The 23,536-nt window shown below is 38.5% G+C and overlaps 13 protein-coding genes across 13 annotated transcripts; 8 read left to right on the forward strand and 5 right to left on the reverse strand.

The window, feature by feature from the left end:
• The first annotated feature begins 411 nt into the window (after positions 1–411).
• Positions 412–4,027, forward strand: B0P05DRAFT_550330 (phosphatidylserine decarboxylase-domain-containing protein). The gene is made up of 8 exons (XM_051579236.1): positions 412–798; positions 846–1,103; positions 1,144–1,594; positions 1,640–2,792; positions 2,844–2,898; positions 2,945–3,558; positions 3,602–3,863; positions 3,907–4,027. Exons 1-8 carry the CDS (start codon positions 523–525, stop codon positions 3,943–3,945), a joined length of 3,108 nt encoding a protein of 1,035 aa, XP_051432813.1. The 5' UTR covers positions 412–522; the 3' UTR covers positions 3,946–4,027.
• B0P05DRAFT_513759 (Sas10/Utp3/C1D family-domain-containing protein) lies at positions 3,941–5,318 on the reverse strand. Its single transcript, XM_051575662.1, has 3 exons — positions 5,224–5,318; positions 5,094–5,178; positions 3,941–5,049 (listed from the first exon to the last, which is right to left on the reverse strand). Exons 1-3 carry the CDS (start codon positions 5,282–5,284, stop codon positions 4,254–4,256), a joined length of 942 nt encoding a protein of 313 aa, XP_051432814.1. The 5' UTR covers positions 5,285–5,318; the 3' UTR covers positions 3,941–4,253.
• A 385-nt stretch (positions 5,319–5,703) lies between these two features.
• On the forward strand, positions 5,704–8,901 carry B0P05DRAFT_598358 (uncharacterized protein; the record flags this gene model as incomplete). Its single annotated transcript, XM_051583175.1, has 8 exons — positions 5,704–5,936; positions 5,986–6,078; positions 6,129–6,194; positions 6,237–6,392; positions 6,438–6,537; positions 6,616–6,827; positions 6,893–7,413; positions 7,483–8,901. The coding sequence occupies exons 1-8, from the start codon at positions 5,741–5,743 to the stop codon at positions 8,899–8,901; spliced, it is 2,763 nt and encodes a 920-aa protein (XP_051432815.1). The 5' UTR covers positions 5,704–5,740.
• B0P05DRAFT_550338 (uncharacterized protein) lies at positions 8,897–9,408 on the reverse strand. The gene is made up of 3 exons (XM_051579237.1): positions 9,283–9,408; positions 9,142–9,229; positions 8,897–9,089 (listed from the first exon to the last, which is right to left on the reverse strand). The coding sequence occupies exons 1-3, from the start codon at positions 9,385–9,387 to the stop codon at positions 8,959–8,961; spliced, it is 324 nt and encodes a 107-aa protein (XP_051432816.1). The 5' UTR covers positions 9,388–9,408; the 3' UTR covers positions 8,897–8,958.
• Positions 9,409–9,417: 9 nt separating this feature from the next.
• On the reverse strand, positions 9,418–11,433 carry B0P05DRAFT_550342 (heat shock protein 70 family). Its single transcript, XM_051579238.1, has 4 exons — positions 11,246–11,433; positions 11,115–11,195; positions 10,982–11,064; positions 9,418–10,928 (listed from the first exon to the last, which is right to left on the reverse strand). Exons 1-4 carry the CDS (start codon positions 11,375–11,377, stop codon positions 9,527–9,529), a joined length of 1,698 nt encoding a protein of 565 aa, XP_051432817.1. The 5' UTR covers positions 11,378–11,433; the 3' UTR covers positions 9,418–9,526.
• Positions 11,434–11,727: 294 nt separating this feature from the next.
• B0P05DRAFT_550343 (putative peptidase family-domain-containing protein) lies at positions 11,728–13,924 on the forward strand. The gene is made up of 4 exons (XM_051579239.1): positions 11,728–11,908; positions 11,961–12,839; positions 12,883–13,028; positions 13,073–13,924. The coding sequence occupies exons 1-4, from the start codon at positions 11,813–11,815 to the stop codon at positions 13,863–13,865; spliced, it is 1,914 nt and encodes a 637-aa protein (XP_051432818.1). The 5' UTR covers positions 11,728–11,812; the 3' UTR covers positions 13,866–13,924.
• On the forward strand, positions 13,925–14,784 carry B0P05DRAFT_550347 (uncharacterized protein). Its single transcript, XM_051579240.1, has 3 exons — positions 13,925–13,986; positions 14,032–14,719; positions 14,762–14,784. The coding sequence occupies exons 1-2, from the start codon at positions 13,959–13,961 to the stop codon at positions 14,622–14,624; spliced, it is 621 nt and encodes a 206-aa protein (XP_051432819.1). The 5' UTR covers positions 13,925–13,958; the 3' UTR covers positions 14,625–14,719; positions 14,762–14,784.
• B0P05DRAFT_185312 (uncharacterized protein) lies at positions 14,263–15,276 on the forward strand. The gene is made up of 3 exons (XM_051573170.1): positions 14,263–14,719; positions 14,762–14,784; positions 14,839–15,276. The coding sequence occupies exons 1-3, from the start codon at positions 14,614–14,616 to the stop codon at positions 15,184–15,186; spliced, it is 477 nt and encodes a 158-aa protein (XP_051432820.1). The 5' UTR covers positions 14,263–14,613; the 3' UTR covers positions 15,187–15,276.
• On the reverse strand, positions 15,199–16,276 carry B0P05DRAFT_589130 (uncharacterized protein; the record flags this gene model as incomplete). Its single annotated transcript, XM_051582713.1, has 6 exons — positions 15,199–15,328; positions 15,370–15,737; positions 15,783–15,790; positions 15,901–15,931; positions 15,978–16,174; positions 16,219–16,276. 6 exons carry the CDS (start codon positions 16,274–16,276, stop codon positions 15,199–15,201), a joined length of 792 nt encoding a protein of 263 aa, XP_051432821.1.
• A 66-nt stretch (positions 16,277–16,342) lies between these two features.
• Positions 16,343–17,803, reverse strand: B0P05DRAFT_550358 (uncharacterized protein). Its single transcript, XM_051579241.1, has 4 exons — positions 17,206–17,803; positions 16,957–17,161; positions 16,842–16,916; positions 16,343–16,784 (listed from the first exon to the last, which is right to left on the reverse strand). Exons 1-4 carry the CDS (start codon positions 17,504–17,506, stop codon positions 16,409–16,411), a joined length of 957 nt encoding a protein of 318 aa, XP_051432822.1. The 5' UTR covers positions 17,507–17,803; the 3' UTR covers positions 16,343–16,408.
• A 28-nt stretch (positions 17,804–17,831) lies between these two features.
• B0P05DRAFT_550361 (acyl-CoA dehydrogenase/oxidase C-terminal) lies at positions 17,832–20,330 on the forward strand. Its single transcript, XM_051579242.1, has 3 exons — positions 17,832–18,343; positions 18,386–18,572; positions 18,623–20,330. Exons 1-3 carry the CDS (start codon positions 18,063–18,065, stop codon positions 20,249–20,251), a joined length of 2,097 nt encoding a protein of 698 aa, XP_051432823.1. The 5' UTR covers positions 17,832–18,062; the 3' UTR covers positions 20,252–20,330.
• Positions 20,331–20,353: 23 nt separating this feature from the next.
• B0P05DRAFT_598364 (uncharacterized protein) lies at positions 20,354–22,709 on the forward strand. Its single transcript, XM_051583176.1, has 3 exons — positions 20,354–20,812; positions 20,879–21,842; positions 21,900–22,709. The coding sequence occupies exons 1-3, from the start codon at positions 20,699–20,701 to the stop codon at positions 22,460–22,462; spliced, it is 1,641 nt and encodes a 546-aa protein (XP_051432824.1). The 5' UTR covers positions 20,354–20,698; the 3' UTR covers positions 22,463–22,709.
• On the forward strand, positions 22,662–23,442 carry B0P05DRAFT_494783 (uncharacterized protein). Its single transcript, XM_051575363.1, has 2 exons — positions 22,662–23,082; positions 23,156–23,442. The coding sequence occupies exons 1-2, from the start codon at positions 22,901–22,903 to the stop codon at positions 23,346–23,348; spliced, it is 375 nt and encodes a 124-aa protein (XP_051432825.1). The 5' UTR covers positions 22,662–22,900; the 3' UTR covers positions 23,349–23,442.
• The last annotated feature ends 94 nt before the right edge of the window (positions 23,443–23,536 follow it).

Raw genomic sequence — 23,536 nt, forward strand, 5'->3', positions numbered from 1 at the left:
CTTCATTTAGTGGATAATCGCTGTCATCAATTTGTCAATCTTCAAATCGTGAAAGAGGGTTTCTTTGAACATAAGTTTTATGTTAAAATACACTGATTTTGTTGTAATAATGCATTATTATTTTTATAGTTGTCAACGTCAAGACCAAAGCTCAGAAACAAATAGCCTGACGCCGATGAATACCACCTTGGTTTCTTGATGCTTGTAATAAGGCACTTGCCGAACGTTCAAGGGCTTCACCAGCAGAAGACAATCGGTTGGGATTGATGCGCCCCAAAAGGTATATCAACTCAAGAAATTTAAGGTAAATCATTTTTCCATTACTTGTTTCTATTTATTTTGTACAAAAAAGGTGATTACCTTATAAGGCGACCGTCGAAGACAACTTGAGAGCTCACTTGAAAAAGTAGTCGGAGACCAAAACGAATTGAATTCAATTTGAGGGTGGAGACACCGAATGTATATTTAGAAGAATTTTCTACTTTTTTTTTTTTATTTCTCTATTTCTTTCTTTATCTCAACATGAATGATAGACCAACGATAACAAACAACAGACGTTGGTCTTCCGAGGAAAATAGACAACCAGTGACTGACATGACAATCATGTCGAAAAGTATGCCATCGGAAGCATCGCCACTCTCCAAACGCTTTAAGCTTTTCAAACGAAAGAGCCTCCATACATCCAGAAGAAGAAGTGTGAGTGCAGATAACTTGGTCATGCATTCAAACCTTGAAGAATTTGAACTTTCGAAGCGTTTGAAACTGAGAGTGACGATAGAAGAAGCGAAGCTCATACCTGTAGGTTGTTGCCATGTTAGAAAAAAGGTGTAGCTGATTCATATTAGGATATGGACACTTACGCTATTGTACGATGCCTCAATCATCGCAGTAGAACGCATGTTGCTAAGAAATCAAGTCAGCCCAATTGGTCATGTTCATTTGATATGCCTTTAATGGGTGCACGCAGAAGAAAGACAAAGCAAAGACAATGGAAACAAGGCATAGTAATTACTGTCTGTTCAAAAGACCGTTTTCGGTCTCAATTTCTGGGTCAAATTCAACTGCCATTTCCTGAAAAAGCAGCTATTTACCATGATGCAACAGTAAGTTATATCTATCGCTTACTTTATCTCATGTTATTAGGCACATTGGTACACATTACATGCTTATCAAAGAAAAGCTTATTTAAGGAACAGTCATAAAAAGACACTCTCTATAGAACCAATAGGAGAGATTAAGGTCAAAATAGGCCTAGTGTGTTCAGAAGAACAGGAGAAAGAAGAAACGCTTTCAAATGAGGCTATTAACGAAATATGGCAACTATTATCCATGTATCATAAACAATCACGTTCTTTACCAAGTTCCGCACCTGTTCTTAAAAGCTCAACTTCCTTGCCAGCCAGCAGTGCTTCATCAGACGATATGAGTCGTAAGCGACTGGGTACTCGGCAATTCGGGTCTGCTGAATCCTTCAAGACAGTCAGAAAAAGACGAGAGAAAAGAAGAGGCATTGAAGGCAAATTTCATCAAGATGTAGTTGGTGTAACATTTCTTGAAATCTGTCATGCAAATGATTTACCACCTGAGAAAAACTGTAAGTAGTGTTAGACATTGAATACACTGGCTGATGTTGTCTTAGTGGCCCGTACAAGTTTTGATATGGATCCTTTTGTGGTAGTGTCCTTTGGTCAATCCACGTTTCGTACAAGCGCTGTACGACACAATTTAAATCCTGTGTGGAACGAGAAACTGTTTTTCCACGTACGCCACAATGAAGCCAATTACCATTTAAAGTTTACAGTGTATGACAGAGAAAAGTTTTCAGGCAACGATCTTGTAGCATGGTGTCAAATTCCTATTCGCAATATATTTCATACTGATATTCAACAAGGCCTCGAATCTTCGATAGAGCAAGGCATGGATAGGTATACATTTCCTTTACAAATGGCGCATCCTGAGAAATGGAAAGACAAGCGACCGACCTTGACAGTGCGTGCCAAGTTTATGCCATATGCTCAGATTCGAAAGATGTTTTGGGTTTCGTTGGCCAAGTCTTATGATGCTGAAAATACAGGTACATTAAGTCGTTTGGAAGTCCAGTCGCTGTTGGAGACAATGGGGTCTACTATTACTGAGTCTACCATTGATAAGTTTTGGGTGCAGCACAACAAGAATCCTCAAAAAGAAGATGAAGACTTGACTTTGGATGAATTAGTTGAAAGTTTAGAGAACCATATGATAAATGAAGAACAAGAACAAGAGACAGAGTCAGATAGTTCTACTCGTTTAATATGCGATACAGAAAAGACATTGGAGGATATGTATATTGTTGAAGAAGAGGAAGAAGATGACGATGAAGATGACGATGAAGAAGAAGACTGGGTTGTGGATAATAATGAAGAAGAAGAGGAGGAAGAAGAAGCTATGGACACACCTTTAACAACAGATGAAGATGAAGAAACACAACTTACACATTCACCTCTTGAAAAAGATATCGATTTAGCAGAAGTACTGATTGCAGAGGAAGACCAATTGACTCAAAAGATACCTTTGCCTCAAATAAGTTCCATTTGGGAAGACAAATATCCTTATAAGCATGGTAAACGACGAACACAGACAGCAGAAAAAGTGATTTGTTTAAAAGAATGTCCTATCTGTCATCGTCCCAACTTGGCCAGACGATCTCAAATGGACATTATTACACATGTAGCTACTTGTGCCGCTAACGATTGGACTACAGTAGATAGATTCTTGATGGGTAATTTTATTACAGAAGCCTATGCTCAAAGAAGGTAAATTCATCATTGTCAAAACGATGTTTTAATCATATACAAAAAAAAAAGATGGTTTGTCAAGCTTGTACGTAAAGTAGGTTATGGCAAATATTCTCCGGGAAAGGTAAAAGTAGAGCAAACTTATTATCCTGTTTATTGATATGTGATAGGACAATGCCAACATCCTTGTCCAAGACAGAAGAACAGGCCATTTGATTGAAGAAAAAATGAGTGTTTATATTCGACTTGGTATGCGACTTGTTTATAAGGGTATGAAGTCAGGCATTCAATCAAGAGGCGCACAACGTATCTTGACCAACTTGACTGTCAAACAAGGCAGACGATTTGACGACCCTAAATCTGCTCGAGAAATCCCTTCGTTTATCAAGTTTCACAAGATATGCTTGGATGAAGTAGCAGAGCCATTGTCTAGTTTCAAAACATTCAATGCATTCTTTTACCGCACCTTGAAGCCTGGTTCAAGACCACCTGATTCACCAGAAGATCCTACTGTAGCAGTGAGTCCAGCAGACAGTCGAATGACTGCTTTTGAGACTGTATCTGAAGCAACACGACTTTGGATCAAAGGGCTTGATTTCAGCCTCAAGAAACTCATAGGCGACAATCAAAGTGCTCAAGATTTTGAAGGTGGTTCTCTTGCTGTGTTTCGGTTAGCACCACAAGATTACCATCGATTTCATTCACCTGTAGATGGCCTGATCACTAAAGTCAGACATATCTCGGGTCAATACTATACAGTCAATCCAATGGCAATTAGAACAACGTAAGTTTATGATAGTACAAGTGAGGTTCTAACATGCACAAAGCATTGATGTGTTTGGTGAGAATGCACGGACTGTTGTTTGGATTGATTCCAAAGAGTTTGGTAAAGTAGCTGTGGTTTGTGTCGGTGCTATGCTGGTGGGATCCATCATTATCACTGCTCAAGTGGGCAGTGAAATTAAGCGTACAGATGAAATGGGCTATTTTGCTTTTGGTGGATCTACACTGGTCGTTGTTTTTCAAAAAGACAAAATGCATTTTGACCATGATTTATTAGACAATTCAGACAAAGCAGTAGAAACACTTGTAAGCAGATATGCGTTCTATCTTTTTCTTACACTCTTTATAGGTACGTGTAGGCAACCATATAGGTGTGCTGCCTCGTTAAATATATATATATATATCCATATTTTCTATACCCTTTTATTGAATAATAATAATAATAATAAAATTGTTTCTATGATTTTCTCTTTTTAGCTCTGCCGTCTTTCTTTTTACTTCTCGCAGAAGAGAACCTATTCTTTCCTTTGCGTTCACCATCAAACAAACCATGGAAATTGTCATCATTGTCATCATCTCTTGCACGTTTACCATTATACACTTCATTCTTTTGTTTGTTACGGCTAAGCACATTTCTAAATCGTTCATTTTCTTGTTCTTCCACATGTTCCAATCCAGCCAAATTGGAGAAATCATTCAAGTTCTTTTTTTGATCATGAGTATATAAAGCCACATGTGTATTTTTTGACTTACATCAAATTCACTTTCAAAGCGCATCTTTCTGTTCTTGTTCATTCGTTGCTTTTCTTTACGGGTAACTGCCAAACGAACATAATTGTCTTCTTCATATTGGTTCTTTTCAGCAATCAAGTTATCTACGCGATCACCATAACCTGTGCCTTCATTCACACCACCAAAGACACCAATCTCTTCTGGATTCTCAGACATCTCAGTCATCAAATCTTTCATGATACGTGATCGTGATGCCTTTTCCTTCAAACGAGCTTCATCTCTTTCTTTCTTGCCGCTCTTTCTACCAGCATTTTCATCATAAGCAACAGGTGCCAATTTAGGTGGTCTATAGACACCGTCTGTAGTTTCTTCTGTTTCTTCATCTTCATCTTCAGAACCGTCCTTATCTTTGTTTAATAAGTTCATAGGGTTGGGTTTGAATGCCAATGGATCTGCTTCCACAGCATCTGTTGTTGTTGTTGTTGTTGTTGTTTGTTCCTTTTGTGTATTCTTGTCAATCACAGCAGCTCTGACAAGTTTATCAATTTGGTATTTTAGTTTAGCTTCAATAGGCTTCATTTTATCTAAAATCACACGTAATTCGACAAGTGAATCAACCACAGGATGATGTTCGATTTGTTTGCCGGATAGTTTGAGGTGAACAAAGTAAGCAAGTTCAAGAATGTATTGCAGCATCACTTGGTATTTAACTTCGAGAAAAGAAACACCTTTAGAAGTATGAACTGTGCCTTCTTCAATTCTATAGATCGTGAGCTATTTATTGATGAACGTATGAACACTTACTTTTGCTTTAATGGTTTTAATTGTTGTTTCATGTCAACCACTTTCGCTTTGAGATCTTTAATGAGTTTATTAAACTCGACTGTTTCTAGACATAAGGTTTAGTTTCAATGCATCAATGAGCATGCATTACCATCAACAGGTGTTGCTTCTTTTGTCTCTATAGGTTTTTCAATGGTTGTAGCTACGGCCATGATCTCTATAGTAAGGACTAAAAAAAAATGCAACTCTTTTTTTTTTTTTTTTTTTTTTTTTTTTTTTTTTGCAAGGATTAGCAGTCTTAATCTGAGTATAAAATAGTCCTAATATGGCAACCATGTCTTTCAGGACCCATTTTTTGACTTTGTATTGCTTGATACAATTAAACATAATGAGTATTATGGATCAAATCAAACCAAGTATATGATAGACACTTTTTGTGCATTTTTCTAGCTTAATGATGATAATCAAGTGATACTAAGAAAGAACAGACTTCTCTAAAAAAGGGGAAAATGCTTGTTGTTGATTTAAAAAAACGTTATTTCTACATTCATTTAGTAAAATTTTGTGCTTTATTTATTTGTGCAATGTTACATTCGATAATTGTTATTTTGTCAATCCCGTCCTTTATTTTTTTTTTTTCCTTTCATCTCACATCTCGACCATCACCAATGTCTTTATTCTCGAAACTGGGTAAAAACAATGACAAGACACTTTACCCATGGTCACAAAAGAAATTAAGTGGCAGTAGTCATTGTTTGCCTCGTTCAGCACACGCTGCTACTGCTGTTGCACCTGATGCGGTTGTCGTATTTGGTGGCATTCATAAAGCATCTTCAAAAAAGGAATTGTTTTATATTGATACAAGTAAAGAAGAGAAAGCGATACGTGTTTATCTTATATAGTTTCTATATAGACAATCATTCAGCCAACAGTATAAATGCTTCTGGAGATACTCCTCCTTCTCGAGTAGCACCTACCATGGTTACTTTAAATGGCCATGTAGTTTGTAAGTTGTCTATATTTTCTGTATTCTGCATAACTCACTGTGATCCATAGTATATGGTGGTAGACCTATGGTACCTGAAGAGAAATACGATGGCCATCTTTATGTCTTGAATCTTCGTATGTTGTATAACAAACAGTTTAAATACTAACATCACATAGACTCAAAACAATGGAGTCGTATACAAACAGAAGGCAATTCACCTACAGAAAGATCAGGACATAGTGCTGTTGTTCATGATGGTATTATGTATATGTTTGGCGGACAAAAAGAAGGCAACTATTTGAATGATTTATTTATATTCAATGCCAGCACATGTAAGTACAATTTAAGAAATCAAAGATGATATTTACATATTATAGTCAATTCAACGCCTCGCTGGGAACACATAGGCTATAATAATGAATGCCCTGAAGCCAGATCAGGACATATTTCTGCCGTCTATGAAAACAAGCTTTACATGCAAGTACAAAACTTAATTTAGGAGCCACCTCGTGGCCATGTTACACTAATATCAATTCTAATCCGCTACTTTCTTAGATTCGGAGGCACTGATGGACACCATCTGTTTAATGATATGTGGGTGTTTGATTTACATACTCGATTATGGTCTCGTATTGAAGCAGAAGGGCTTATGCCTGCTGCTCGTGAAAGTTGTGCTTCTTCCATGGTAGATGATGTTGTGTATATCATTGGTGGAAAGGGTGAACATGGTGTCGAATTAAATGATTTATGCGCTTATAAGATCAAGAGTAAGCAACATCAAAAAAAAAAAAATACATAGAGTCTTATTATTATTTTTTTTTTTTTTGTTTAGGTCGACGTTGGTTTCGATTTCAAAATATGGGTCCTTCTCCCTCTCCACGTCATGGCTTGACTATGACAGCTATTAGAGAACGTCTTTTTGTTGTTGGTGGTGAAAATGATACAGCCAAAGTAGAAGACTCTTCTTCAATTCATATCTTGGATAGTTCTAAAATAAAATACCCTACAGATACCCCATCACAGCAACAATCTATGGATTCACATCTTCAATCGTTTGATTCTTTTACGGAAGAACCACTCACGACAGGACCACAAAAGCCTTTGATGGATCCTAGACAACAACAACAACAACAACAACAACAACAACAGCAACAGCAACAGCAACAACAGCAACAGCAACAACAGCAACAGCAACAACAGCAACAGCAACAACAGCAACAGCAACAACAACAACAACAACCAAGAGCTCCTATGTCACCTACTCATCAACCACAACAGCGTCCTTTAATGAATGCAGTACAAAATGAAGTAGAAGGACAACGACAACCTTTTCAAGCGCCATCTTCTAACCAGGTAATGTATATATATATATATATATATATATATCATTTTTTTGTGCTTATCTTTCTTTAATCTATGTAGCCCCCTGTTCGTCCTCCCCGTCATATATCAACTGTGCCAGAAGCAGCTCTTCGTCGTCCTCGAGCAACTTCACCTTTACCTCAAAATGAACTAGACATGTCAGGTCTTCATCGTCCTTATCCTACTGCTTCTCCTACATCACCTATCTCTATTGAAAATGAATTAATGCGTGCCAGTCCTATACAACCCAGTATGTTAGCAGCTACAGAAGATGCTCAACATCCAATGCGTTCATCACCTCATGGCACAGCACCACCACCTCGACCACCTCGTGAAGGTGTTGGATTGAGAAGTGTGATGGCTGATATGAGCCAAATTCCATCTCGAAATCAATCTGTGCCTACAACACTCGCTCCAGAAGAAGAACAATCGGTCCCTGAACGCTCACCTAGTCGTTCACCTGTCAATAAGCCTGCCTTGGCTCTAGAAGAAAAGCAAGCCTTGATGCGTGAAATTCAAGCCAGGGATCTTGCCATCAGTGAAATGAAAAAGAAAGAAAACTGGTGGCGCACCGAAGTCTCATTGGCACGTAAACAACAAGCTAACAAGAGTTTTGATGATGGACCTGATGCAGACGAAGTACTGTTGATGGATGTGGATCACTTGCCTGAAGATAAAGTCAAATTGTTTGAACAGCTGGTTTCTGTTAAATCTGAACTGCGTCGTGTCAAGGCAAGCATTCTGCAACAAGCACAACCCATGTCAGACAAAGTCAGCCAGGCAGATCGTATGCGAACAGCTGCACTTCAAGAAGCAGCTTATTTTAAAAGTAAATATCTGGCTCTCAAGTCCCGCCGTCAACAAGACTTGGCTCAGATTGAAGGATCGCGTTGTGACGAACTAGAAAAACGATTGGCAAATGCCTTGGTTGAGAATGAAGCCAATGCTAAATTACTACAGCAGTTACAGAAGCGGTCACAATATGATCAGCATGCACGCACAGCTACAGAAGAGCGTGCTCGTGAAGCTCAAGAAAGAGCCGAGGAAGCACAACAAGCACATCAACGGGCTCTAGAAGAACTACAAATGGTCTATGCTCGAGCCACAAAAGCTGAAATGCAAGTACGAGACAATGCACTCAAAATTGCGGATTTAACACAACAATTAAGTGAAGCATTGTTAGCACCACCTTCTACTATGAGTCAAGAAGTGACAGAAGCTCAATTGAAAGCATCTCAATTAGAAGCAGCCAATTTACGTGCTCGTAATGAAACTGCCAGTCTCAAGCAAAAATTAGCTGAACAGATGGATGACATTGATCGTCTTCGTGCTTCATTAAGTGAAAGAGAAGACGCACTAGCTGAAGCCAAGCGTCATGTAGAAGATTATGAAATTCAACTGAATATAATGCGAGATGCTATGAATCAACAACAACAAAATACAGTCAATGGTGGATTTTCATCTACAAGAGCCTACTAGTTTTTAATCATAATAAAAAAAAATGTAATTTTGGTATCTAAATATGCGTGTTTGTCTTTATCCTTCACGCCATTGATGTTGACAGTCTTCGTTACAACATTTGTAGAAAATAGAAGAAGGTTCATCAGCAGAACGAATTTGAATCAACATAAAGTAAGCACGTTCATGTTCACATTTAGGACAAGTAGCTATATTATGTAAATCAATATATAAAAAAAAAAAAAAGGATGTTCGTTATACCTTCTGTAGAATCCACATTTTTCCATGCATCAGCACCACCCAATACATCATCCACCTCCTTTCTCTTTAATTCTTTACGAGATGTATGCTAAACACAGTCATGAACAAAAGAAAAAAAAACAAAAGCAACATTAGACTTACTCTTGTTTGAATACTATAGACATAAGGACATGATTGACAAAAGAAGGCTTGTCCACCGTCGTTTTCAATTAATAACAGATTTGAACAATGAGGACAAAACAACATGACCAAGCAGTAAAAAAAAAAAAAAAAAGATAAAAAAAAGTCAAAGCCACAATGGCATTCTATATTTTAAAATGATTACATAATATGAGAGGGAAAAGAGGGAGATGAAAGGGGAAAAAAGATGGAAAGAGGAAGGGATTTATTTCTTGGCTTCAACCTTGACAACGTTAGAACCGTTCTTTTCACGCAACACCAAAGTCAAGTTAGCTTGAGCATCAATAGTAACTTGAACTTCAACCTTGCTACCCTTTTCCTTAGCACCGTTGGCAAGGGGAAGAGAAGCTTCAACCAATTGAGCAGCAGGCTTGTTGAAGACCTTGGTGACAATTTCAGGCTCTTCTTCATAAGGTTCTTCATCATCCTCAACAGGGACGGGCTCATGCTTGATTTCAGTCTTTTCGATAGTGTGATCACCTTCATGCAAAGCAACGTAAGCATGTGTTTGGTTAGCTTGGGCATTAGAGAATTCAAACACACGGCGAACAGGAAGAGGTGTACCGCGAGGAATGACAGTAACAAATTCACCCTTAGCATTAAGAACACCAATAGCCTTGGATGTGTTGGGAACCAAAGTGACGACGGGATGAATAGCAGCATCCACATCTTCCTTTTCAAAACCGGCAATCAAGGAACCTTGAATAGCACAACCACGAGCAACAACTTCGTCTGATTCGAGTTCGTTCAAGACCTTGGTGTTTTCGCTCACAAAGACTTCACGAACCTTACCTGCAAACTTAGGAATACGAGCAGAACCACCAGCAAGCAAGACTTCATCAACTTCACTAGCATCCAATTCAGACTTTTCCAAAACTTGGTTGATCACAGCTTGGAGCTGACCAAAGACGTTCTTGGACAAGAGTTCGAAACGCATACGGTTGATGGTGCTATGGAAATCAACACCTTCAGCCAAGGATTCAACAAAACAAGGAGCAGAGTTGGCACTGGACAACATCTTCTTGGTGACTTCGACAGCGTTACGAAGTTTAGCCAAAGCCTTCTTGTTACTGTTGATGTCAATCTTGGCCTTCTTTTGGAATTCGGCAGTAAAGTGCTTGATCAATGCGTCGTCAAAAGAAGCACCACCGACCTTGGTATCATGAGCAGTGGCCAAGATGGTGAACATACCTGAGCGAACAGCCAATACGGTCACATCAAAAGAGTGGCCACCCAAATCACAGACAACGACAATCTTGTCTTGAGGATCCTTATTGGATGCTTCTTGACCAACACCGTAAGCAAGAGCAGCAGCAGCAGATTCATGAACAAGTTGAGCAACCTTAATACCAGCAGCTTCAGCAGCAGCAACAAGTTCTTCGCGTTGCTTTTCGGTAAAGTAAGAAGGAACAGCCATAACAGCACCGTTGATTTGAGTACCCAAGAAGGCTTCAGCAGATTCACGAATGTGCTTCAAGTACTTGGCAGAGACTTCTTGAGCAGAGAAGACAGACTTACCAGAAGGCAATTCGATTTCATAAGCAGGAACACCGTTCTTGTCAACAACAACAGCAGCAGAACCAGTCAAGTTTTGAGCATCAGCAAAACTATTTATCATGTTAGACTTCTCCCTTTTTACCATTCCTCCTTTTTTTCTTACCTCTTTCCAAGGTTAGCACGGAAGTTGGCAATAGTGTGGTTAGGGTGACGAGCAATGTCAGACTTGGCTTGAGAACCAATAACCTATCCAATTAAGATCAGTTTGCCTGTTTTCTTGACTAGTTCCAACTTACCTCTTCGTCGCCGTGGAAAGCAAGAGCAGAGGCGATCTGTCTATCACCTTCTTCATTGGCAAGACAATCAGCGCGACCTTCCTAAAGATAAAGCATGAGTATCTGCATACAGAGAAGACAAATCAAATTACCTTGTTGATGTAACCAATAGAAGTATAAGCAGTACCAAAGTTGATACCGATAATAGTGTTAGATTCGCTCATTGTAATAGAGAAGAAGAAGATACAAGATAGAAAGAAAAAAATTTTAGGCGGGGTTGACATATTTAAAAGGAAGCTCCGCCACTAGTTTCGAAGCCAATAAAATTTGTGTATGAAACCACTGTGAATAGGGTAATGTTTATTTAATAAACAAAGCATTGTCTTTCATTAGACTTTCATAAAGAGGGCCCTTAAAGAGCAGCATTTAATAGTGGCTTAAAAATACGAGTAAGAATAGCATGTATCAATATAAGAAACCAACAATGTATCTTGTCTTATACCCACTTTTAAGCAAGCCATATAGAAAAGCATTTAAGTTAATCTGTCACAACTCAAGCTATTCAAAACGTCTAAATGCATAACAACAAATCTTGGGTCAACGCATAAAAGTATAGACAGTCACTTTTCTTAGTGTTATTGAACAAAAAACGATGAAGGTTCCTTTTATTGCACGAAAACTAAAATAATGCATTCCCCTTCTTTTCTCTTCATTTAAAAATGATAACTTATCAGCAGCCGCCTACTTTACCTCAAAGACCCAATGCGACCAATATTGAGATATGCAATGTTCAAGAAGGTGAGGCTGTATATCAGGTAAATAAAGGCCGTATTTGCTATTTGCATTGACAGAAAAACATATCAAAAGCGCTTTCTTTTAGTCAATGGACGTGCTGGTCCTCGTGATGGTTGCTTTGATAAGCCTCTTCAAGTAGTGTGTAATGATTTTCCATCTACAACATGGCCCTGTGTCAATTCCTACTTTAAGGCAATGGTTCATTTGGTACCTGGACCCAACACTATCACTTTTGTGTTTGAGACCACTACTTTCGATTTCCATGTCAACTACTTGCCTATGCTACAAAACCCGCCTCTGTCACTTGTTATTATGCTAGGTGCTGATTCACCTGGTACGTTTGATGTTCCTCCAGAGAAAAAAGGACAAGATACATTGGCCATCGCTATCCAGAAACTGCGTGTTGCTGGTTATATGTGGCAAGCCTTTTGTGCTGAACAAATGCATCGTCATGGCATGGGCAGAAGAACATTTCGATTAGACGAGGCTTGGTTGCCAGATACCGTGGCTGAGCAAGACAAAGGAATCCTGCGCCAAACTGCGCGTGTGCATGTTATTCGTTCTAAACATACTATACATGAAATCCGTGATAAAAGAAGAGCACAACAAAGCGATGAACATGATGAAAATCATGAGAGTTTATTTGATTATTTTTTGGAAGCCTTGCATGAAAATCCACCTTTTGATCAGCCTTGTTATGTAGCAGGGTTGATTTTGGATTCGCATTGGGATGGACAGTTATCTTTGGGTCATACAGCATTGGGTGGTGGCGCAGGTAAGACTCGTTTGGGTGTGTTTGGATCCCATCTGTTACATGCTTGGCCAGTATCTATAGAAGATATTGTGCCTAGCATGATGAACAATACTGTCACAGATACAAGATATATAGCAAATGATGCCAATGAATCTGGTTATTGGTGGAAAGCTGCTAATATTGGTATGGGTGCTATGGTAAGCAAACAAATGATCTGAGTGTGAATTGACATTGTACAAGTTGCATGAAGTAGGCCATTGCTTTACTCTAAGCCATACACCTTCTGGTATCATGAGCAGAGGATTCAATCATTGGAATCGAACATTTCTTGCTAAAGAGCCAGGTTTCTCGCCTATTCCACCAGAAAAAGAAGAAGGTTCTCATTGGTAAGTCAAATTATACTAGGTTCATGTGCATTCATAAGTGTCAGGCATAGAGCTGATATCATGCGTCTTCGATTCCATCCTGCTTTCCGTATTCCTCAAGATGGTCCTTACTGTAAAGATCCCTCTGATCCTACTTTTGTACCCTTGAACAACCAGCAGTTCCAGGTCATTGCACCTGCTGGTTTGTCCATGCTTGAAATATTTGTTGATGGTCGATACCGTACGCACCTTGAATTTTTGCAAGACCAGCCTACTCAATTGACGTTAAACTACCATGATATTTGCACACAATGTCAATCCGATCCCTCGCAGCATATTTCCATAGAAGCCACTGCTACAAATCAGTCTCAGCGAGAAATTGATGACCTGCAGGACTTTTTGTACAAACATAGTGTCCATTTACCCGGTATCGAGGGTCTTGTGATCAAGAGCGATGTGTTCGGTAGTAGTTCCGAGGGCAAGCTGACGTTTTGCGCTATTTTTGCTGCTGGTAAACAATTAGTGCGTATCATTATTCACCATGGTAGCTTTTTAGATGGGTTTACGCTCATTTGGAATGATGGATCACGTGATACAATAGGCACTTTAGGTGGAGGTAAATCTCAGTTGGATGTGATGTCTGGTGAATCTATTCAAGGTCTTGTGGTTCGTTCGGGTGCCTGGATTGATGGCATTCAGTTCAAGTTTAGTAGTGGTCGAATAAGTCCTTGGTATGGTGGACATGGTGGTGGGATGCATGTAGTAGAAGCACCTAAAGGATATGCATTGGTTGGACTGTTTGGTTCAGCCAATGACTGGATGGAGCAAATAGGCATTTTCTACAAATGTCTCAGTTAGAAATCCGAGAAAAACCTTGCATGGAAACGAAAGAAATAAAGTGACTTTTTTCTCAGATTTATTTTCTATTCTTTTCTTCCTAAGTACATTAAAATGAAGCTTATTTATGGATATGAAATGAGTAAATAGACAAAAAAAAAAAGAGGCAGTTTTCTAACCATCATAGACTCTGCGCCTGGTCAAATTGGCCATGTTGTTTGTCCGCCTCTTCTCTCAAAAAAAATTACCGTTTCAAGTGCAGGCAACACAACTCGGTGGGTATTTTATGGTACTCGTCAACAAATACTGGAATGGATTCGAGAACATCCTGACATGACTGTTGAAAATGCAGTCTTTATTGGTGGTGCGAATAGCAGCCATGTTCATACAGAACTAGTGATTGATTTACAATATGTATATGATCAAGAACAATCTTATGCAGAATATATCAAATCCTACTTTGTTGATATTCATGATGTAGAGCGTGTCAAGGTAGAAATCAGACCTCGTACTGAATCAAGAGATAGTATCACACCTTGTCTGAGTCGAATCATTGTAGCTAGCGGTGCTCGTCTTTTTGACTTTTTAGAGGATTTTGAAATTCAATGGTTTAAACCTTCTCAGTCTTATGTCCAACAAACAGTACACCTATTTTCAGATGCGCCTACACCAAGCCATGTCTTGAGTGCAAAACCTCCTAGTTCAATTCAGATTGAAAACAAAACTACTACAGTACCTGCTGAAACGGATATTACTGCTACTCGTATTCATGCCAATTAAAATAATAATAATAATAAAATATTTTTTTTCCTCTTTCTTTCTTTTATATATATATATATATATGAATCGCTTTATTCGTTCCTACAGTACAAAAGGTATGTTTATGTCAATAAGGAAAAACTACTTATCATGTATAGTTGCAGTAGATAAGCAGTGCATAGTAAAGTATCAATAGAATAATCCTTTTTTTTTATACTTATTATCCTACTCTTAGCCCTTGAAACCTACATGGTCTATTCAGTACCTGCTCGAACCTATAGGTGAACCCATCTCTGATAAACAATTTGAACATTTACTTTCACTTGCTCGGCTCAACATAACCAACAAAGAACGCAAGTCGAAACTAAAGAGTGATATTGACGCACTCACTCAATTCACTGAACATATCAAAAAACTAGACATACAACAAGAACCTTTAACACATATTTGGAAAGAAGACATGAGTCAAATCCTTCGTAGTGATGATGAAGTCAAACAACAGCTTGGAAGAGATTTATTAAAACACGCAAAAAGAAAAAGTGGGAATTTTTACACAGTCCAAGGTTCCATGCCCCAAATCTAAGAATAAAATCATCTATTTGTCTTCAAGAGGAGAAGTACCAACGTTTCTCTTTTCATCCAAATCTTTCTTGGTTTGTTCTTCGATTTCTCGAATGTCTTCAATTGTCAATCCAAACCATCTGTCAGTCCAACAAAAGAGTTGTCTATGCTTATATGAGTATGTTGACAATATGTTATCCTTTACCTGTGGAAAGTAGTGAATAGAGTATGGATTGTCTTTGCAATGAAGGATTCAGTCTTGCCTTGAATACCAAACCATTTGAATTCAATATACACAAGCTTATAACATGTCATCACAGGTTCACACTTCTTTTGCCAGTCAGGATCAGTTAATGGACCACGACCTGTCTTTTCAGAATGATAAGTCTTTGGATCTTCATCAGGCTTATAATCCTTGGGTTCAATCTTGTCGTTAGCAATATCGATAATAATGACATTGCGCTTCTTGAGGTCTTCTTTACTGATATTAAGAGCATTTTCAAGCTCACCACGGGATCCATCCACATGAAGCGTTTCGTACACAATAGAGAAAGCATCTTTCATGTAACCATTCTAAAACAAGAGTCAATATACACTAAACTATGTAAAGAAACGTACCTTTAACACTATATAGAACATCAAAAAAATAGAATGTTAGTAACAAAAATCTTGGCAGCTTCTTCATCTAATTTTTGGAATCCCGCCTTCTTCCGTCATAACCCATATTTTAACTTACCAGTTTTACAATAAGGATAAGCATTCCAAGCCTATATATTATTAGTGTGAATAAGTTGCATATCGTATTGACCTAACCTCTTCATAAAGTTCAAGTGCACCAGAAGGAGCAATAGCACGTACCCAAGCAGGTACTTTAGAAGCCAAACGATAAATTTTGTGTGTATATTGACCCTTTTCATTTCCCTTTTCATATGGTTCATTCTTTAATACTTCAACACCTTCACCACCACCAGTGGAATTCTTGGAAGCCATGGCAGTAGCATATAATTGTGCTTATCATGGTTATTCAAAACTACTTTTATGGCTTGTTTCTTACCAATTTGATATTCCTTTTCAGTACAGTTGTTAATGACACGGTATTCGTTGATAATCATGATGATGGTAAAATGAGATAAAAAGAGAAAAGAAAACGCAATAAAACTTGCTAATTAATGGAGTTGAAAAAAAAAAAGTTATTTTTGGTCTTGTTTATTTCCATTGTTTTTGGGAATAACACGTTGTCCATATTAATTTTCTACAGTTGATTCTGTCAAAGAGCTCGTTTCTGGTAATGGCATAATAAGGGGTTGTTTCTTTTGTTCCAATACTAATACTTCAGAGGGTTGTGGATCTTGTTTAAGCCAAATATAGAAAATAGGAAATTCAATTACTTGCTCGTCTTTTAGTACGTCCCTGAAAAGTGCATGAAGAACTGTTGTCATATCTACAAAATGGCCTCGAGGAGCTTTTTCTTTTTTCAGGGCAATCACAAACTGATCAATGCCTGCAACAATAAAATTCCTGAGCTGATGTCGAATAGTGGCATAAGCACCTTTGCCTTGTGGATTATTGCATAGCAGCAGGTTCTCGAAAAACGCATAAAAAGGCTTGTTGCTAGGGAACCTTTAAAAAGATCAACCATAGGTTAGTGCCCTTGTTTTGATTGATTGAATAACTTACGAATGCTCAATATAACGCTCTCGTTTTTGATCTTTACAAAAATTGACTTCAACAGACCAAAAAATCTGCTTTAAACTACTGGGATAAGTTGATAAGAGAAGAAAGTATCACTTACTTTTTACTATAATTTGTTTGGTTCAGTTTGCTTCGGCTCATACCAATAGGCAAATACGAAAAATGAATTCCTAATTGGTTTGCAAATTTCGATAGTGTTCTTGCTCTATTCTCTGCACCTTTTGCCTTTAAATCTCGAAGGTTATCTAATCTACTCCTTGTAAAATTGTCTGTTTGCCTTGATACATCTTCTAAATAGGTATAATCTATATAGAGTGAGTATATTCATATATAGATAGGTCTACTTTACCACTCATCATATTGGCTTCATTGTATTTCTGTAAGGCTACATAGGATGTTTTGTCACGTATACCAGAACATTCTTCTTCTTGTTTATGTTTTTTGACGCAATCAACAGAACATGTATGGATTAGACATCGAGGACAGGTATAGATCCAATCATTCGTTTGGCATAACTGACAAAGTTTAGCTTGTTTGATTTCCTCTTCTGTCATAGGTGGTATATTGCTCTTTGTAAGCAAGGATATATCATTCTGAATAGATTCTGAAATAATAGTCACTCCTGATTCATCTTGATCTGTGTTTGACATGGCTGTTTTTAAAGGAATAAAGAAAAAAAAAAACTTTTTTTTTTTTAGTTGTTTGTGCAGCTTCGTTTATCACTCCGACAAGAAAAAAAAAAGCATATGCCTCTCTATTTCTCTTTCATTTCAGTATGTTGGTATTGTATCATAGACCAGTTTCTGTTTATAGGCAGGGGGGAAATATTGTTCCTTAAGAAAATGATCTTGAAATGTTCGATCTAGATTTAACCTGTATTTATTGGAACCTGTGACGTTATTTCATCAAGTTTGACATTTGAATCCTACACATCTTTCTTTAAAAGAACCAATGAAGAATGTGTAACTGCTTGTTCCCCACATTACAAAAAAAAAACATCAGACCATGTAATCGCATGTGAAAGCGATGGTCGGAGTAAAATTGAATTATTGCTGACAAAATGAAAACATTTGATTCTTGTGTGAATTTAGACGGATATACTCAAGTAATTTGACTTAGTCAGTTCAATTACCGGAATAACCATTATAAAGCTTTTTACCCCGCTTTCTTTCTTTTCTCTTTTTTTCTTACTTTCTTTTTCTTATCATGACCTTTGACAACAACGTACCAACAAAATTCCCAAAGCTTGCTCCCAGGGGCCCCTCAGGAGATCTTTTTCTTGCCAACGAAAGAGCCAAAGGTTCTTTTGATGTCAATGAACTCTCTAAATTCATGTATACCGAGGAATGGTTGCAAAGAATGAATAAAGTACTTGAAGTGCTTGAATCTGAACCTGCTTTTGATAAGACTCATCGTTACTATTTGAGCCGCAAGGACAAGATTGCTTCTTCTTTATGGAAAGATAGACGTCTCATTGAAGTTGCAAAGTAAGTTGATATGCTATCTATGCAACACTAACTTTATTACAGGCAACATAACTGGGATGAAATAGATACTCAAATTGCCAACTTTTTGTATGATCAATCCACGCCTTTTACCCTTCACTACAGCATGTTCATTCCTACCTTGAGAAACCAAACAACAGACGAACAAAAGAAACTTTTCCTTGAACCTGCATTAAAACATGAAATCATTGGTTGTTATGCTCAAACTGAAGTAAGTTATCTTTTAGCTAGGTGTAAGGTTAACTGAATCTTATTGTTTAGTTGGGTCATGGTTCAAATGTTCAAGGTCTTGAAACAACCGCTACTTATATCCCAGAAACAAATGAATTTGAGCTTCATTCACCTACATTGACAGCTGCCAAATGGTGGATTGGTGGTTTGGGCAAGGCAGCCAACTATGCTATTGTCATGGCTCGTTTGCTCACGGATGGCAAAGACTTAGGTCCTCATCCTTTCTGTGTTCAAATCCGTAGCTTAGAAGACCACCGTCCTTTGAAGGGCATCACGGTAGGTGATATTGGCCCCAAGTTTGGTTTCAACACAGTCGATAACGGCTTCATCATGTTTGATCACTACCGTATTCCTCATGTTGCTTTCTTGGCCAAATACTCTCAGGTCAAGCCTAGCACTGGTGAATACGTCAAGCCTCCTAATGCTAAGCTTTCTTATGGTACCATGGTCTTTGTTCGTGCCAACATTGTGATGGGTGTGCGCTATGCTCTTGCCAAAGCAACCACGATCGCGATTCGTTACTCTGCTGTTCGTCAACAATTTGTCGATGCTGCTAATCCTAGAAAGTGGGACAACAAGGTCATTGAAACGCCTGTTCTCGATTATACCATGCAACAATACCGTCTTTTGCCTTCCCTCGCTGCTGCTTATGCTTGTTTCTTCACGGGCCGTGAAATGTTGCGTCTGTATGACTTGAATCAAGAAGCCATGCAACAAGGTAACTTTTCTCTCTTGGCTGATCTCCATGCTAGTTCATCCGGTCTTAAGAGTTTGACAACCACCATGGCTATTGAAGCCATCGAAGACTGTCGTCGTGCTTGTGGTGGTCATGGTTACAGTATGTTCTCTGGTCTTGGTCAATTCTACCAAGACTATCTTCCTAATGTGACTTGGGAAGGCGACAACTACATCTTGACTCAACAAACCGCCCGTTACTTGCTCAAGACTTTCCGTAACGTGGTTGCAGGCAAGGCCGAACCTTCTGAATATAATCAAACCGTGACTTATTTGACTCAATTCTTGGAACACCCAAAGGCCAAATGTCCTGCCACCAAGCCCTCTGACTTTGCCAATCCCGAGTTGATCTTGTCTGCCTTTGGCTTCCGTGCTGCTTATGGTATCGCTCAAGTCGCTGAACAAATTGATCGTCATAGTCGTTCTTGGAACTCCATGTTAGTCGAAATCAGCCGTATCTCTAAGGCTCACTGTCAATTCATGCTTGTGCGTAATTTTATTGTCACACTTCAGAACGATGCACAACTTGCCAAGCCAGAAAACAGAAACATGCTCAAGGTGCTTCGTTTGTTAGCTAGTTTGTTTGCTCTTCACACGATGGAAAAGGAGCTTTCTGAATTCCTTGTGGCTGGTTACTTGTCTTCTGAACAAACAGCCATGCTCAAGGAACAAGTCATTCATCTTTTAGAGCAAGTTCGACCTGAAGCTGTTTCCTTGGTGGATGCTTTTGCTTTGCCTGACTACTTCTTGCACTCTGCTCTTGGTCGCTACGATGGTAAGGTTTATGAAGCCATGACTCAAATGGCTGAAAGAGAACCTTTAAATCATACTTTGGTGGTTGATGGATATGAAGAATGCATCAAGCCTTTTGTCGAAAAGGGACTCAAGCAAGTCGTTGGTACTTCCCAACCTGCCAAGTTGTAAATAACAAGTGTATTTTTATATAGAAAATAATGATAATAAATTAAAGAGACATGTCTCAGGCACATTTTTCTTTGTAAAATTATGAAATGCATGTTAGATATATGCTTTTGTTATTTCAATTCTATTTTATATACTTTATACGCTTTTAATTTTCGATGTATGCCTTCCTCAAACATCAAGACCATGATGAGATTTTGATTCATGAATTGACTCTCCTTACAATTCGTTTCTGATTAAATCCGACAAGCGATATAGCAACAACGATGGATTTGGCGACCCGCTGCAGGTGCGGGTGTTTATCAAAATAAATCATCATTTCTACCTTCTAATTCCCATTTTCTGAGTTTCCTATGTTTGAGCACACATTAAAAAACATATTTATGCAAGCTTTGAAAAAGTGAGAAAATCGTCATTTTGCCCTTGATCCCCTATACAAATCTTCATTTTATGGTTTCTCCGCTAAGCAATACTTTTTCTGGGAATCTGATTGGTGGAAATACCAACAGTTCACGCCAAAACCCTAACAACCAACGGTTTACATTTCGATCCTACGCACAAACTGTAAGACCTCAAAGTCGACATGCCTTCGATCTCGACGATCAAACAGCTGATCGCTAATCGCTTCAGTCTCGTAAACAATTTCTCGAGGCTACGGCCAAAAACTCAATTGTCATCGCTACTAGCGAATTCAACGGTATGAGCTTCAAAGACAAAAGTTTGAACAAGCACCTTCGAGATCAGTATCATAACGGATTCGGTCTTCGTACAAGAAATATTGGTCAAAAGCAGCACTTTATCGAAATCAATTTTCGGACTTATAAAGAACGTGAGGAGGCTTTAAACAAAGAGTTCATCTTGCACGATCGACGTATTCAAGTGGATTGTACTTTTGAGAAAAACTCTACTATTGTTAGTGTGGGCATTTCCAACATTCCTTTCGAGGACGAGGAACTCTTGAAGCCACAACTGATTGAAATCTTCCAAGGCTACGGTGGGATTTTGGAAATCGGTCTCCGCCATACCACAGATGGTTATTGGTTTACAGGAAAAGGATTTGTTACTTTGAATCAGAAGAAAAATGTCAGTTATAAGGCATTGTCACCTCAGATTCCCGGTTGGGATGACGACTGTACGCTTCATTTGGTATATTCTAATATGAGGCCTATGTGTAACTATTGTCATGTGGATGATCACATCAAAGCCAATTGCCTAGTCCTGAACAGTCGTAAGAAAAGTTGCTATCAATGCGGAAGCACGAAGCATTTGGGAGCCGAATGCCCCCTTGCACCTTGGAACCACAAGAGAAAGGTTGCAAAACCTAGCCCAGTGGTTAGCTACCAGGCCAAACCAATGACTGTTTCCATCCAAGATTTTATGGGTGATATCGAAGGAAACACAAAGTCTTTGACTGAAGCCGAACCAACTGTAATCTCAGTTCCTTCTGAGGCAGATGAGGAAGTTTTAGAGCAGGAAAAACAAGATCAGCTTAAGGATGAGGAAGTGCAAGAAAAGGAAGGTACGGTTGAAAGAGTCGAAACCGAGGATGTCATCTCGGACGAACTGATGCAAGAATTTGAAAAAGAAGGCTGCAGTATCAACCAAATCAACATCGACGAGGGAGACTCACCAAACACTATTCGGTAGATAGTTCTACTCAACTATAAATCACAAGCCTATCAACCAATATGGACTACCAAATGTGGTTTCATGAATAACAACAAACGCCTTCAAATGGATCATGTAAAAACTTCAGACGATAACTGTATACTCTTGGCGAAGTTTACAATCATTGGAGAAGCTGACATTCAGCCATTTTACATCTTGAGCATTTACGCACTGGCTTCGAATATAGATAATGCCCGTATTCGTTTCTTTCAAAGTCTTGTGGATTTTATTGACTCACTTGACTCTCCTCTTGACATCATGTTTAATATGATAGTAGTAGGGGACTTCAATTTCTCCTTTAAACCAACACACCTATCTGGATCCCGCTCCTCTCGACCAAAGAAGTTTATGTTCTTCATGACTGCAAATCTCAGTGATTGTCTCAACTCTAAAGATGACGACGACTTTTACAACTACATTCCTACTTTCAGACAGGGAAAGTCAATGTCATGCATCAATTATATATTTGCAGGTGGGAATATACGTCGATATGTTTATGGCGGCGAGCTGGAGTTTCTCTCTCCTACTCACCTCTTTGGTTTATAAACGCTCTCTGTCATTCTTAAAGCAATAGATGGTTATCCTCTCCCTTCCTCCTGGGACGGTAGGAAGCTCATCCTACCTGCATGTCTGGAAATCCCTTTTGTTAACCTGTGCCAACCTGGGCAAATATAACCTCAAATCCTGAATAGCGCAACCATTCAATTGCAAAAAGCATCCTATTTTCTGAAGATTGATCCTTCCTCAGGGTTGCTCTGATTCAAAAAAAAAAAAAAAAGACAAGAATGCAAAAGCCCTGTACTGTTGTCACGGATTCACAAGGCACACAAAGATGGTTCGCTGCTGTTCTTGCTTTTTTTTTAAAAAAAATATTTGATTCGTCCATCGGATCCTTATCTACCGATTAGTTTTGAACCATACCTACAACGATTTGTTTACAATGAATGTTCAATCCTTAGTTTCAACAGCTCTGAGCTCCGCCAAATGTACTCAAGACATCTTCTTGATATACAGTCAATGAAGGCTAGCATAAATATTACCCGATTTAAACGTTTCCTTCGGATTTCAATTCCAGGTCATACGAGGAACCTGTGGTATCGTCTTTTGCAAAACAAAATCTCCAGCAAGACAATTACCACCTCCATCTTGCAACTACCAGATGATAAGTGTGTATTTTGTGGTTTATCCCAAACTCCAGAGCACATGTTGTTTACATGCATGGCTAACAGCGATATATAGCTATGTTGATCATTACCAACTATTAGATACATACCTTCGTCTCAATAGCTTTGAAATTCTTTCTGCTGTCTTCTCTTCTATTTGGAATGCCTACTGGCGCCATCATTTCGATTCTTGCTTGTACGATGATCAAGTAATACTCGACGAAGTCATCAAAATAATACGAAAACTATCTGCTTACAAATACTTGTAAATTCTGTCTTTTTGAGACAAGCCATTGCTTCTTACACTTGTTCTCCTTTAAATATATCCCCTTATTCGATGAGTTTAATTAAATAAATCCATCCATAAAAAAAAATCTTCATTTTTCACTTTTTTTGCAATTGGTGATTGATAGAGACATTTTAGATATAAAATGTCTTAGTATGAGCTGCTCTTCTA

Source organism: Gilbertella persicaria (genome assembly GCF_025201335.1).
Source record: "Gilbertella persicaria strain CBS 190.32 chromosome Unknown B0P05scaffold_32, whole genome shotgun sequence".
NCBI lineage: Eukaryota > Fungi > Mucoromycota > Mucoromycetes > Mucorales > Choanephoraceae > Gilbertella > Gilbertella persicaria.

Excerpts from the sequence above, each read along its gene's own strand:
- B0P05DRAFT_513759 (XM_051575662.1), bottom strand. The coding sequence starts at position 5,284 with ATGGCCGTAGCTACAACCATTGAAAAACCTATAGAGACAAAAGAAGCA. Across the intron at positions 5,179-5,223 it reads AGAAGCAACACCTGTTGATG|AAACAGTCGAGTTTAATAAA; the intron begins GTAATGCATGCT and ends CCTTATGTCTAG. Across the intron at positions 5,050-5,093 it reads TTAAAACCATTAAAGCAAAA|AATTGAAGAAGGCACAGTTC; the intron begins GTAAGTGTTCAT and ends CACGATCTATAG.
- B0P05DRAFT_550347 (XM_051579240.1), top strand. The coding sequence starts at position 13,959 with ATGAAGCTTATTTATGGATATGAAATGA. Across the intron at positions 13,987-14,031 it reads TATTTATGGATATGAAATGA|ACTCTGCGCCTGGTCAAATT; the intron begins GTAAATAGACAA and ends TAACCATCATAG.
- B0P05DRAFT_550338 (XM_051579237.1), bottom strand. The coding sequence starts at position 9,387 with ATGTTGTTTTGTCCTCATTGTTCAAATCTGTTATTAATTGAAAACGAC. Across the intron at positions 9,230-9,282 it reads TCTATAGTATTCAAACAAGA|CATACATCTCGTAAAGAATT; the intron begins GTAAGTCTAATG and ends GACTGTGTTTAG. Across the intron at positions 9,090-9,141 it reads AAATGTGGATTCTACAGAAG|CTACTTGTCCTAAATGTGAA; the intron begins GTATAACGAACA and ends TACATAATATAG.
- B0P05DRAFT_550343 (XM_051579239.1), top strand. The coding sequence starts at position 11,813 with ATGATAACTTATCAGCAGCCGCCTACTTTACCTCAAAGACCCAATGCG. Across the intron at positions 11,909-11,960 it reads AAGGTGAGGCTGTATATCAG|CGCTTTCTTTTAGTCAATGG; the intron begins GTAAATAAAGGC and ends ACATATCAAAAG. Across the intron at positions 12,840-12,882 it reads ATATTGGTATGGGTGCTATG|TTGCATGAAGTAGGCCATTG; the intron begins GTAAGCAAACAA and ends ACATTGTACAAG.
- B0P05DRAFT_550342 (XM_051579238.1), bottom strand. The coding sequence starts at position 11,377 with ATGTCAACCCCGCCTAAAATTTTTTTCTTTCTATCTTGTATCTTCTTC. Across the intron at positions 11,065-11,114 it reads CTTTCCACGGCGACGAAGAG|GTTATTGGTTCTCAAGCCAA; the intron begins GTAAGTTGGAAC and ends TTAATTGGATAG. Across the intron at positions 10,929-10,981 it reads CGTGCTAACCTTGGAAAGAG|TTTTGCTGATGCTCAAAACT; the intron begins GTAAGAAAAAAA and ends CATGATAAATAG.
- B0P05DRAFT_550358 (XM_051579241.1), bottom strand. The coding sequence starts at position 17,506 with ATGTCAAACACAGATCAAGATGAATCAGGAGTGACTATTATTTCAGAA. Across the intron at positions 16,917-16,956 it reads CAAACAAATTATAGTAAAAA|TTTAAAGCAGATTTTTTGGT; the intron begins GTAAGTGATACT and ends TTATCCCAGTAG. Across the intron at positions 16,785-16,841 it reads GAGCGTTATATTGAGCATTC|GTTCCCTAGCAACAAGCCTT; the intron begins GTAAGTTATTCA and ends ATCTTTTTAAAG.
- B0P05DRAFT_598364 (XM_051583176.1), top strand. The coding sequence starts at position 20,699 with ATGGTTTCTCCGCTAAGCAATACTTTTTCTGGGAATCTGATTGGTGGA. Across the intron at positions 20,813-20,878 it reads TTCGATCCTACGCACAAACT|TCTCGTAAACAATTTCTCGA; the intron begins GTAAGACCTCAA and ends TAATCGCTTCAG. Across the intron at positions 21,843-21,899 it reads ATTTGAAAAAGAAGGCTGCA|TTCTACTCAACTATAAATCA; the intron begins GTATCAACCAAA and ends TTCGGTAGATAG.
- B0P05DRAFT_494783 (XM_051575363.1), top strand. The coding sequence starts at position 22,901 with ATGTACTCAAGACATCTTCTTGATATACAGTCAATGAAGGCTAGCATA. Across the intron at positions 23,083-23,155 it reads TTGCAACTACCAGATGATAA|CTATGTTGATCATTACCAAC; the intron begins GTGTGTATTTTG and ends AGCGATATATAG.
- B0P05DRAFT_550361 (XM_051579242.1), top strand. The coding sequence starts at position 18,063 with ATGACCTTTGACAACAACGTACCAACAAAATTCCCAAAGCTTGCTCCC. Across the intron at positions 18,344-18,385 it reads CGTCTCATTGAAGTTGCAAA|GCAACATAACTGGGATGAAA; the intron begins GTAAGTTGATAT and ends ACTTTATTACAG. Across the intron at positions 18,573-18,622 it reads GTTGTTATGCTCAAACTGAA|TTGGGTCATGGTTCAAATGT; the intron begins GTAAGTTATCTT and ends CTTATTGTTTAG.
- B0P05DRAFT_550330 (XM_051579236.1), top strand. The coding sequence starts at position 523 with ATGAATGATAGACCAACGATAACAAACAACAGACGTTGGTCTTCCGAG. Across the intron at positions 1,595-1,639 it reads TTTACCACCTGAGAAAAACT|TGGCCCGTACAAGTTTTGAT; the intron begins GTAAGTAGTGTT and ends ATGTTGTCTTAG. Across the intron at positions 2,793-2,843 it reads GAAGCCTATGCTCAAAGAAG|ATGGTTTGTCAAGCTTGTAC; the intron begins GTAAATTCATCA and ends CAAAAAAAAAAG.
- B0P05DRAFT_185312 (XM_051573170.1), top strand. The coding sequence starts at position 14,614 with ATGCCAATTAAAATAATAATAATAATAAAATATTTTTTTTCCTCTTTC. Across the intron at positions 14,720-14,761 it reads TCGTTCCTACAGTACAAAAG|TTGCAGTAGATAAGCAGTGC; the intron begins GTATGTTTATGT and ends TATCATGTATAG. Across the intron at positions 14,785-14,838 it reads CAGTAGATAAGCAGTGCATA|CCCTTGAAACCTACATGGTC; the intron begins GTAAAGTATCAA and ends TCCTACTCTTAG.